This window comes from Ambystoma mexicanum, chromosome 2p, assembly GCF_040938575.1.
Source record: "Ambystoma mexicanum isolate Mex_15411 chromosome 2p, UKY_AmexF1_1, whole genome shotgun sequence".
Taxonomy (NCBI): domain Eukaryota; kingdom Metazoa; phylum Chordata; class Amphibia; order Caudata; family Ambystomatidae; genus Ambystoma; species Ambystoma mexicanum.
In genome coordinates this window covers 906,164,392-906,177,059 of record NC_090923.1, presented here as the reverse complement: position 1 = coordinate 906,177,059, position 12,668 = coordinate 906,164,392, and the positions used below count along the sequence as shown (strand labels likewise).

Genomic DNA, 12,668 nt, shown 5'->3' with positions numbered 1-12,668 from the left:
TGGGGTGGGGTAGCAATGACTTTTACCATAGGGTGACTTTTACCATACCATTACCGAAACTTGGTCTGGTGGATTTACCGCCAGATTACAACTGGTGGTATGGTGGTGTTAGGCCCATTTATTGAGTCCATAGGATTCCATGGGGATTTTGGTGGAATTACCACTGGCGATAATTCCATGATCAGTAATTCCGCCAATGTGGCTTTTTTGTGCGGTAATGTGGAAGATTTAAGCCCAGCATTTTGCTGGAGGTTTTTCCTCGACTCACCACCAAAGTTGTAGTACGGCGGTGTGGTAATGCGGTGGTAATGCATTACCACCGTTTTTCACCACACCACCATGCTCGTAATAAGGCCCAATGAACGTGCAACATGCAACTGAATTCAAAAATAAATCACACTGACATTTTTGTCACAACTGTGCATAGTCAAAGTGGATTACAAAGAATATGAATGCCAATACCGCTTCCTGGGCTAAACAATGCCTGATAAGGATTGACTGAGAGTTGGGCACCAAGGCCACGGCTCCTAATAAGATTTTGAAGTGAGAGTATTTTACTCCCTATTTTTTAAAGCTGAGAGTAAAATGATTTTTTTACGTAGTAAAAGCCCCATTCACTATGAGAGTATTTTATAAGTGAGTACATATTTTTTAACTGTGAAACATAAATGCGTTTGTAACATTTCTTCATACCTAGCTATTTCACGCACATTGAAACATAACATGTTACCTCTTCAGCTAGGGCAATATTAAGTTCCTTTCTGTGGCACTATGTGTGCTACTGATCCAAAAGTATCCATGGAGCTGTGCTGGTGAAAACAGAACCACAGACTCCTTATATTTTTTTTGTTGGGGGTATTATTATTTCCTGTTTTTCTTTGTTGGATGTGTTTGCCTATTTTTAGGGAGTAGAAAGTGGCTGATACGCCGGCTGCCATGGACAAAAGATTGTCACTGAGCCTTAGTACAGTTTAGGCTCTGGAAGGGCTGCTCTCAGGGCACGGCAATGGCACGGCAATGGCAGCAAGAGATGTCTTCGTGAGAGACACGTGAGCAGTGGAGAAGATACACATACAGGTCTTTAGTGGATCTTCTGTTAATGCTTCTCTATTATTTGAGCTCCTAAGCACACTGCTTGCCGAAACAGCCAAAAGCAGGCCCATGGATAGCGTGTTCCTCCCAATTATTTTTCGCCACATTGTGTGAATGTGAAATGAGCAGGAATCCTCAATCTTTCTTTATCCTCCCTTCGCCCCTTTCAAATAATCCAGAATAGGACTGCAAGACTTATCCTTGGCCTCAAGCTCCAGCCCTAAGATCACTCCACTAGCTCCCGGTCACTGCTAGAATCACGTTCAAGACCCTCTGCATCATCCACAAGGCTTTCTGAGCTTGGAACCCCGCTACATCCAACTCTCTCACCCTAAATATCTCCGTGCTAAAGCCCTTCGGTCTTCCGGCTCCACTTCTCTAAGCAGAGAGTGGGGGTAGATCTCTCTCCTCCGCAGGAGCCTCCCTCTGAAATGGTCTCCCTACCCCTCTCAGGCTTGAGCCAGATCTCTTTATGTTCTGGATGCTCCTCAAGACCCTCCTTTTCTCTTCTTCCTTCCCTCTTCCCCTCCCCTGCTAACGCCCCCATCTGCCACAGTGACTGGCTGCCTGGTTTCCCACTGAGTTCTACAGGGAACTAGGCACCCTACCCAGTCCACCCCCTTCCGCGCACTTTGTATGTGTACCCTAACCCCCTTCCTTAATCATTGGCACTTGCCAACCTGGCTTCCCCTTAGCACTTCTCTAGCCCTGTGGCCCTCCCCCCGCACCCGCACCTCCACCTTCCCCTTTCACTTGCCCTCTCTTCTCTTGCCTTGCACTCCCCTTCCCACTCTAGCACTTCACATTCATGCACCGGCACTTCCCAACCCCTCTCCCTCATGCACCAGCACTTCTTGTTACTGCACTTGCACGATCCAAATGTCACAAGGCCTAGTATGATCGTTTTTGTTATCTTCTCCCTTGTCCCCCACTTTTTGTCCTGTAGCACCTTGAAACATCATTTGTTGTTTAGGCACATTACAAATGATACAATCCAATATGAACAGGCATGTGTTGTTAGCAGATCCTTGAGCATAGGTCACTATGTGCACTTGGTGATACTCACGCTGTACTTTGTCCAACAGTGTATTTTCATGCCGCCCCCATGGGGCATAGAAGCCGACAGTCACTGGGGTTGCCACATAATATAAGGAATTGGCAAGGGCTTGGCAATAAACATCCTCATCTGTTTCCAAACTCCCTGCAAAACCAGGTAAAAGTGTGTTTAATTTCCAAGGAAAACACAATGGAGGCAATTAGCGAAGAATATCATTTACATTATCAGTTTACACTGTGTACTATGTAAAACCAATGTTTGGTTTATTACAAGTGAATATCAAATTCAGAAAGAACAATGGGCATCATTACTTGTTTGTCGGTATTCCGATGGTAAATCTGCTGGAAAACAGCCAAATGAAATTACCATTACTGCCACTTGGTCTGGTGGATTTACCGCTGGGCTACAAATGGTGGTATGTTGGTGCTAATCCCCATTTAGGAGTCCATATGATTCCATGTGGATTTTGCCAGAATTACCACTAGCGGTAATTCTGGCAGCAGTAATTCCACTGATTTGGCTGTTGTTTGGCAGTATGGCGGCAGATTTACCTCCAGCATTTTGCTTGAGTTTTTTTTTCCACCTCACTGCCAAAGTTGTAGTATAGAAGTGCGGTAATGTGGCGGTAATGCATTACCGCCATTTTTCTCCACACCACCGTATTCGTAATCAGGCCCAGTATGCCAACTGTGCATAACTGATACCTGTGGAGAATGAACCCGTAACATGCGACTGAATTCACAAATAAATCACACTGACATTCTTTTCACTACTGTACATTTTCACACTGCATTAAAAAGTATATGACTACCATTAATTTGCCAATGTTCAATGAATGCTTTTTTAGGTCATATTACAGAGGGTGTTAGCGCTCTGCCAGAGCTCTTGAATCAGTGTTGCAACAAAGTCTCTGACACTAAGGACATCTGATGGGGAGAACAAAGGGGCCAGATACCTCCCCAACCCAGAGGATTATGGGCCCGGACAAGGGACATCGGTGGTAACCTGGTAACCCTCACAGAGTCCCCACCAAAAGGACCAGTTTAGGAAGGCCACTGTCCCATTAGGAGAGATTGGAAAGCCCGTGGACTGGCCTCAACTCACATGCCCACAGACCCACCAGCCCTGTTCCCTGTAGGATAATTATGAGAGAAATGTCTTGAGACCCCTGCACTTTGTAAGAGTACGTAAAGCACTCACTAGATATAGCAAAATCCGCAGAGAGGAACATCGAAAATTCTGAAGAGAGACTTATGAATGTGGCCCTCGTTGCGCCGGACGCGCTCTCCTCTCAATGTCATAGAAATGAAAGGTGTACATTGTTCATGGACCCCTCCTCCCTATCAACAATGTACAGCAACCATATAGACCCTATCCTGATGACGTTGTGGAAAAGATACACCTGCAGTCGATGGAGCAGGTGGACTGACTATGACTGCGTAAGATCCAATAATGTCATGACTAAAACCATGACATAGACGTGTTAGACATGAAGCACATATGCATCCCTGCACGAAGCTCTGCAGACACTTAGGTTAAACTGCTTTTAGACATGAAGAACATACTTTTGACCCATTTAGATACAAAATGTATACACTTTTGCTATGTAGAAATGCAAGCCGCACAAGAATATTTATAAACTGCTTGCTGACGCTGAATGCCATTAACATGAGAAGCCATGAAAATCAAAATGTAAGATGCGGCCACATTGAAGTGATTGGAAGCATCAAGGAAAGTTTGAGAGTGCAGGGAGAGGACTGACTAGCTGAATTAGCAGGAAAGCGCAAACCAAACTGTTAGTGTAGCCGGTGTGCATATTTCCGCCACGGACACCAAGTGAGGGAAAGTTTCACAGTTGCAAGGAGAGATGGGACATCTGCACAAATAAAAGCTAAAATCCTAATAAATGTGAGCAGGGAAATTAAGTTTGTAGTCTCCACAAAAGTGATCCGAAACTGGTTGACAAAGCCTATTAATTTGAGCCTGACAGAGACCATTGTTCCCATCCAGCTTGGGACAGACGATTCAAAAGTAATACTAGGTTAAAAGCTAAATGTCTGTCTCAATGCCTCGAGGATCGGAGATGGTAACCTTATTGGTACAGACAGCACCTTTGGGGCTGTTCTCATCACCTTGAATTGTTACTCATGAGCTATTAACTGTCCAAAGCACCAAGTCTGAGAAGACACTGAGTGACCAATCTCTACCCGCCTTCCACACTAGTTCACACTTTGTTGCACTGTCCTATTATAATGTGATAACCTGACATGCCTTTATTTGCAACATTTAGGAGGTGGTCACAGGTGGAGTCACCATATAGTGCATAGCCAATGAAAGCAGAGATTGATTGACCCCATATAGTTTCGATATGTAGTTCACCTCGCTAACCGATCCCAGTGTACCTTAGGTTTTATGACAGAACATCTAATCTTTAATGTCATCAGCCCTTCAAGCCTGTGAACAAGCATGTAACCTGTTGAGAGCATTGGAAATCTTGACATGTCCATGTTTTATCCCTGTTTGTGTGATCTCTTAATAAACACTGATTTGCCACATTCCTGGACTTTCCATTTCTTGGGTGTGGGGATTTCCCCAGAAGCCAGTTCATCTTGCTTGTAATGGTGAGGGCTTTCCCACCCCTCCACTTTAGGTGGTAGCAGAGGATGGTTCGGAAAGATCCCTGGCAGATGCCATTTTTTCTTGCGGTGAGCTTGAAAGGAGGCATTGCGACCCACGAAGACCAGGTTGTTAATCACGTGTGAAAACTGAGACGGTCGTCAAGGGAGTCCCCTTGGTGAAATTCATGCCTGCTCCCTGTGGGACACCCAGCAAAGCGGAAGGCAGAGTGGAAGATTGTGGGAGGGACTGTGTTCAAGGACTTCCGCGAATCCACAGAGGGTAAGTATGAGTCCAGCAATCTGACAAATACAGGCAGGAGGGAACTGTGGGAAAATTATGTGTTCTTCTTGTTGTTATATATGAGAGTATACCTGTTTCCAAGTGTTAGTGAGGTTACGGATGAAGAAGTATACCTGTTTCCAGGAGTTAGCAAGGTTACGGATGAAAATAAGCGTACCTGTATCCAGGCATTAGCCTAGGTTACAGATGAAAAGAAGTGTACCCGGTGAATGAAAAGCAGGATGACGGCCATGGGGTATTTGTGTTGGGGTATTTTTGATTATTGTGATAGTCTGAGAGGGCAATCAATTGTTTTGCATGCATAGTGTGTGATGACGTCACACAGAGGTTGTGAATAGGACATAACACATTGGCAGAAGGTTTTTGGCCCGTATGGGGGCACAGAGCTCTGCTGGTGAAGAAAAGTGGGAAAAGGCATTGTTTTGTAGAAGAGCAAAGTGGTTTGTATGTTGGAAAATGAAAATATTGTGGTGTCATTGGGTTGAGCTCTGGGAGAGTAGGTGGAGATTTGGTTTGGCCTTTAAGGGTGGAGGTCAGAGGGTGGTGGTGCGTGGAACACACCCTTCATAGTGTTGGTGAAGCCGGAGAAGCATAAGATTGGCATTATTTGAAGTAGACAAAAAAATCCAGATTTGAGGTTGCGTAAATATCGGCAGTCAGAAGATGACGTGCCATCATGGGGGACACTCCCCTCAGACATTTGTGCAAGTCCCTTCTGTGATATAAGGATAGAACATGCAAGTATAGCAATGAAATGGACTCGCAATACCAAGGGTAAAATGGTGAGGCCACGGCCCTGGGAGGGCCGTCTTTCTAAATCTGTGCTGCAACACATGACCACATATTTGCATGCTGCATACAAAGAAAATAAATTGAGTAGGAGATTAGCATTATTAGAATTATGGAAGATGTTTGAGTACGAGGAGGTGGATCCACCCCAAAAGAGAGTGGATGCTTAACCAGCATGATGTGGGGAGCGAAGCTCCCACATCTCCTCCTCCTCCCCTCCTCCTTCTCAGACAACTGACCCACCGACAGGAGGTAAGGGATTTTACCCCCTGAGGGAATTATAAGCAGCGGCAGGTTACACTAACCCTGCGTATGCACTTCCAGCGTACAGTAACAAAGACGGACTTAACAGAGCTAAGCTAACAAATAAGAAATTAAGGACTATGACCGATGAATGCAAAGAATGCAGCGAGCTACAGGTGAAGTTGAAGGAGGGCGAGGAAGTGACCCAAACCCGTAAGAAATGTGAAGAGACGATAGTCCGATTGAAAGAGTGGGTGGAAGGACAAATATTACTTAAACTGGATGGAAGGGGGAGTAATGGAAACTGGGACCCAGAAGGGGAGGATAAAACACAAAGATAGAAAGAGGAAGACAAGAGAGAGTGGGTTGAACTAATGGAAGAAGTTAAGAGAAGAGAAACAGAGGAGAAGGCAGCAAAGGAACAGATAAGGAGGGAATTAGAGAAAATAGAGAAAGAAAGAAAAGGAAGAGAGGGAAAGAAGGGGAAAACAGAAGGAACTACAGGAAAGGGCGATAAGAGAGGCAAAGGGGGAAAAAAGAGGTGTAATTGGGATGAGAGAAGAGGAAAGTGGAAATCGAGAGAATTGTCAAAGAGCAACGGCACAGAGGGAAGGAGGTAAGGGACAAAAGACAGGAGCGGGAAAGAGAGAGAAGCAGGGAGATATGCCTTAATAGCTGGAGGATACAATGACGGCTTCCAGACTTTCAGACCAAGATGGGGAATCAGGAATAACACAGGAGGATTGGGGCGCTATATCAAAGTAGGAGAGATAGCGCTGCTGCCCTTAAGGCAAGCAGAAGCATAGTGGGATCCCTGCCAAAAACGGGAATTAGACTCACAGGACAGAGCAGTGAGGTTACGACAGGGGAAAATATGCTGAGACAACTTAACTTTGAGGACAAAGGGAATGAAGAGAGTGAAGACAGTTTAAAGCCAATGGGGTCAGACTAGGAACTAAGGGAGAGTGATGACAAAGAAGGGAGTCTGCCCCATTGCCCCTCCGAGGGAGCCCACAGTGGGAGACAGTATGGGACAAAGGGGGGGGTATAGAAAGAGGGAAACCAGAACCTGAAGGGCACATCAAGCGCCTAGAGAGCAGATCACATTGAGCAGACAGGGTCACCCTGTACACGGAAAGGCTGAGGGCGTTACCAGGATGCAAGAGAGCTGGCATGAGAGGAGCATTTACAATAACCAAAGACGTAAGAAAACTTGAGAGAAGTGTGGGGCTGACACAATTTCAGCTGGTAGAAAAGGGTGGAGGACAAGCACAATATATATCTTGGCAACAAATGGACAAGGATAATTTGAGATGTAAATTGCCCTCGTTGACTGCAGGGGTATATGAGTTAGAAAGGTTGACAGCAGGCACAACATTAGCAGTGGGTTCATGAAGAGCTTGCTCTCTGACATTCTTGGGGAGGTAGCTGATGATGTTAGGAAGTGAGAAGAGGACGGACAGCACAAAACACAGCGCATGACGGGGTGCATTTCAATAATTGAAGAGCCCAGAGAGTACAATACCCAGATACGTCTGACATAAGCGTGATCATGGCACGCAAAATGTGTGAGGACGAAGACTCAATTCAATATATTCAGGAGATACAAGAACGCTTGCGTCTTGAGACTCGTAAACCACGGGACAAAACAGTGGGCCTGTTTTACCATATACTAACTCAGGGACTACCAGAGCAAGTACAGAAGCAATTAAAGAAACTAGTGGGGATGGTGGCAAAGCCATGGTCAGAAAGTACATTAATGTCGACTAATGCAGGAAAACACGAGAAAGAAACGCAAGGAAAGGAAACAAGAAGAAGCAAAGCTAGTTCAGAAAAAATTGTCAAAGTACTCAATGAGAGGGGCAATGTTGACAAGTGGAGAGTGAGTGGTTACCCAGAATGCACAATACCAACAGCAAATTGCAGGGGGAAGTTTGGCAGGAAGATGGGACACTAACTATTGGCCACGGGGAAGAGGAGGCAGCCCAGAGGGCGAGGAGCGAGATACCCCACCCACCAATCAGGGGACAACCAATTCCCATGGGACCCCCACCACAATTTTGGACTTGCAGAAGACTGGTCACATAGCGGTAACGAAGTCACAGACGCGCAAGCAAAAAAGGCAGCAAACTTTCCAGAGGTAATTGAGTTTGATATGCCTCTCAATAAGCACATACAAGTGCGCAGCATGGTACTATGAGAAGGGTATAGTTCATTGCCCATTACCCAAATAATGGAATTGCAGGGACGAGCACCAGCATCTCATCACGGATGATCTCCATTACCCAACCCACATAAGTAAAGAAGGTCTTGCAGCACATATAGCGGAAGACTGGTTCTGCCCAAACTTGGCAGAGCATGTTGCCACCTTCATGAATAATTGCATTATTTGTCAAGTATTGACCGCCGGACAGACGTTGTGAGTTGTGAGAGGAGCAATACCCCAGCCTGATGGGCCCTTCCAACATCTACACATAGAGTATGTGGATATGATTCAAAATGTCAACAGCTACAGGTACATGATAATTGTTGTGTGCCCATTTTCTCAATGGATCAAGGCCAGTCCATGCTCCCACCCGATTCCATCTGTGCAGCGAAAGTCCTTGTCAGAGAAGTGTACCCATGGTGGGAGGTGTGCAAGGTCCTACAGTCTGACAATGGACCTCACTTCGTCAAACGAAGTGTTCAAACATAGCACGATCCTGCTGGGGATTAAGCATATGCTTTCCTGTGCTTATCACCCACAAGTGAATGGTATTTGCTTCACGGCCTGCTCAAAGAAAAGATAGCAAATGGGAGAATGACTCTGAAAAAGGGATGGCTTCATTGCCTACCCATAGCCCTGTTCGCATTACACAACAAGCCTGCCTCTGACCACTATTTAACTCCCCATGAGGTTGTGACAGGGCAACCCATGCACCTTCCACTTGCTCCTCCCACTAGAGCGCTGGCGGATACCCAGAATGCTGCTACTGTTTTGGGTAATGAAATGTATGAGTATCTCGCTTCGATGATGGCTAGTGCTTCTTTTATACATCAACAGCTACAGGCACGTCAGGGGAGGTCAAAGAAGAATGATGAAGATAACGCATCAATAGAACCACAAGATTTACTCAAAGCCCCACCCCTTTACCTGGGAGATTTTATCTTATTACGAAACTGTAATAGAAACGGGCACAACCCGCATTATGATGGGTTCTTTACTGTATAGACAGCTACCGATAAAGCTGTGAAATTGGTAGGGAAGAAAGCTTGGAACTACTTGGGAGACATCAAGCCCTGCAGAGGTGAGACCCCCCTTGCCCAAGATGCAGACGGCGCAGCGCAAGAAGAAGAGCGACATAATCAGCCACGTTCCTGGACCAGAACTAGGCAGGAGCATACAGAAAGCCAGTTTAGGCACACTGGGGTCATTACAAATTGGGCAGTATCCGAGCGGTAAATCTGTCAGAATAATACTGCCCAATGCAATTAGCATTACTGCAACTTTGTCCGGATCCCAAGTTGCGGTGGTGTGGTAAATCCCCATTTTTTCTTGAGTCCATAGGACTCAATGGGGCATTGTCGGTGCAATTACAGTCTCAGAATTACCCCCAGTTGAGAGCTGGGGGTGAATCCTCCGAGTCTCCCCAGACCTGGGATTTAGCAGAGTGGTAATGCGGTGGTAATAGCATTAATGTTGCATTTTCGCCCCTCCACCCAAAAACCTGAAGAGGCGCAATGTCTTTTCTTACATACAGTAATCATTGCACCTATATGAACTGAGTTCTTACACGCATTTTCATACCTACACAATAAAACAAAGAAGCATTTAATTTCTGAATTTACAGGGACACTGAACAAATGCTACCAGAAAACTGTTTGTTTATGCTTTCCTTATCTACGTTGCAAACAGCTATTCTATACTTCCTATAGAACTGAAGTGCCTAATACAATTTTGCCTAGGAACCATAAAGTTCAGTTCTTTTTTGAGAGACTTTTTGCTGCCATATTTGTACAATACTTCCACAGGAAAGGTTGACCACGTGTAGTAATGATGATGCAGAAGGTTGTGCATTTTGGTAAGTATTTATTTCTAACTCATGAAGAACACTAAGAGCGTACATATCTACAACAAAAGCCACTGTATCAACATTTATTGCATTCTGCTGTCACTACCTCTTTACCCTCTTTGCTCAACAGAGAGCTGCATTGTATTACACACACACTGACACATATGCTTACACAACCGCTGTTGCACTGACAACCAAGGCTGTAACTGGGCTGGCCACTAGCGCTGCCCAGGAAGTAAAAAGCCTTAAGAGAAGCGCTAACACTAATTTTGAACATGCAAATGCTTATATGACCAGTTCGGCGCACATCACAAATAACATGTGGTGCCAGTACATGACCAAGGTGGGGAGAGAGACCTCAAGGGAGAGCTGCTATGTGTGCTCTCTCATCCCCTGTGCCATGAGTGCCTCCAGGACATTCATAGCGACAGATGTTCCAGCAGCCAGAGCACAGTCCCTTATGCACTTGGCGCTGTGCACCACAAGGGAAATGGGCCACACTGTGGTAGATGTCACAAAAAACGTTCCTATATGAAGACAGCTATATAAAGACTCATGTAATGATGGAAGACTATTGGAGCTCAATTAAAATGTTCCAATATAAACTGGATGTCGAGGGGAAGCTACAGTAGTAACACAAAAGGAATTGCAATGCCCAAAAACAATGGAAAGGGAAATAGGGGGCATGCCAGGGTGCTGGGGAAGACCTCAACTGTTGGTGTATGGACATGTATTCACAGGAGAAAAGTAGGAAGAAGGAATGATAGGATGTAGAGTACAATCACTCCTGACAGTTCCAGTGGAATAGGTTTCATAAAAACAACGATGATTGCCACAAGGAATGGGCAGGAAGTGCCAAATAGCTCACGTGGGTTGAAAATGAAGCAGGCCCACTACTAATAATACCGCTCAAGAATGCTTCGAGAATGCTCGAGAATGCTTCATTGCGTTTCCAGAACGACAGTCCAGAAAGAGTTGAGGTAAACAAGGGATGCAAGCAAACACTGAAACTTCCTGGTCTGAAGGTTGGCACAGCAGTGATAATGGACCACTATTGGGCCTGTGGCTCCAAGGCATACATGCAGTTACCACCAAACTGGGGAGGAATATGCTCTCTAGTACAGCTGAATACACCAGACTTGGTAGTGCCTCAGAAAGACATAAAGATAGATGGATTTCCCAAGATTGATACCCACCAAAGGAAAAGAAGATCAGTGGAAATTACTAGAGAAAAGAGAGGGAATTACGTGTCGAGCAAGATGGAAGATGCCCTTGATGCAATACAACAGGAGCATAGACTTTTCAGCAGGAATTAAATGTTATTTGCCTGAATTGTTCCCGCGGCACAAGCAAACGTGAATGGCAAGTGGATCCAGATAACCAGATGGGAGCTGTTGCAGACAATACATTCTACGGTTAAAGGGTTGAACGCTATAAAAGAAGAATTCGGAGCCATGAAATTCATGACCCTTCAAAATAGATATGTCTTAGATCTCCTTAGAGCTTTGGAGGGTGGTGTGTGCACAAAGATCGGCCCATTATTACATTGGTCGTACAATAGAGTTACATATGTTGCTTATTGTTACATTCATAACATAATTGACAGTGGATCTCTTAGGGTGCGTGGAGACATCAGTATCAGGTTCCCTTGATTGTACAGCCATGTTTTGAGTTTTTTGCAGAATGACCAGTGGGAGGGGTCAGATCTCAACTCTAGAGGCATGGCATTCCAATGTTCAGCTGCAACTACTGTGAAGCTGCTGCCTCCTGTTTTTTGTCGCTTGAAGCAAGGGATGTCCAGGCAGAAGGAGTAAGCAGCTCTGGTCGGCCTAGAGTTTTGGGTCTTATAGGTATGCTGGGGGTGCTATTAGCTAGGCATTTGTGAGTGAGGGATATGGTTTTAAATGTAATGCGTCCCCGAATTGGCAGCCAGTGGAATTTGCGTCTAGCTGCAGAGATGTGAGCACTTTGTGGCATTTTGAGAGCTGCTCTTATTGCATTATTTTGAATTGTTTGGAGTTTTTAAATATTTTTGGTATTGGAACCTGCAAATAGGGAGTTGCAGTAGTTGATCCTGGATAGTATTAATGCTCTGGTGAGTGTGACACAGTTGTCCTTGGTCAGGAATGGTCTACTGGCATTAATCAGTTTGGCGGTGTAGGCTGCCGCCGATGCAATGGCATTCACCTGCCTAGTCATGGTGAAAGAAGAGTTGAGGTACATTCCTAGTGTTTTTACCTCTTTGGAGGTGGTAATGGTATTGCCGTTGATAGTGAAGGCTTTGTAGTCGTTAGATAGGTTGTTGATCTGAGATTGGTTGCCGATGAGGAGTATCTCAGTTTTGTCGTCATTTAGGCAAAGCTCGTTATGAGGCATCCATGCCTGTATGGTTAAGTAGATTTTGTTTAGGATGTTGGAGTCATGGAAGTGATTGCCCGTGATAGGCAGGAGTATCTGAGTATCATCTGCATAGTTGGTGTAGATGACTCCCATAAATATATTGTCAAACATTTTAT

The 12,668-nt window shown here is 45.2% G+C and overlaps 1 protein-coding gene across 1 annotated transcript in view; it reads right to left on the bottom strand.

The window, feature by feature from the left end:
* The window catches only part of LOC138566895 (NTPase KAP family P-loop domain-containing protein 1-like), a 218,580-nt gene that overhangs the window by 59,864 nt on the left and 146,048 nt on the right, over positions 1–12,668 (bottom strand). Inside the window, exon 3 of the mRNA XM_069644622.1 lies at positions 2,159–2,293. Coding sequence (XP_069500723.1) covers positions 2,159–2,293 — 135 coding nt within the window. The remainder of the gene's footprint in view (positions 1–2,158; positions 2,294–12,668) is intronic.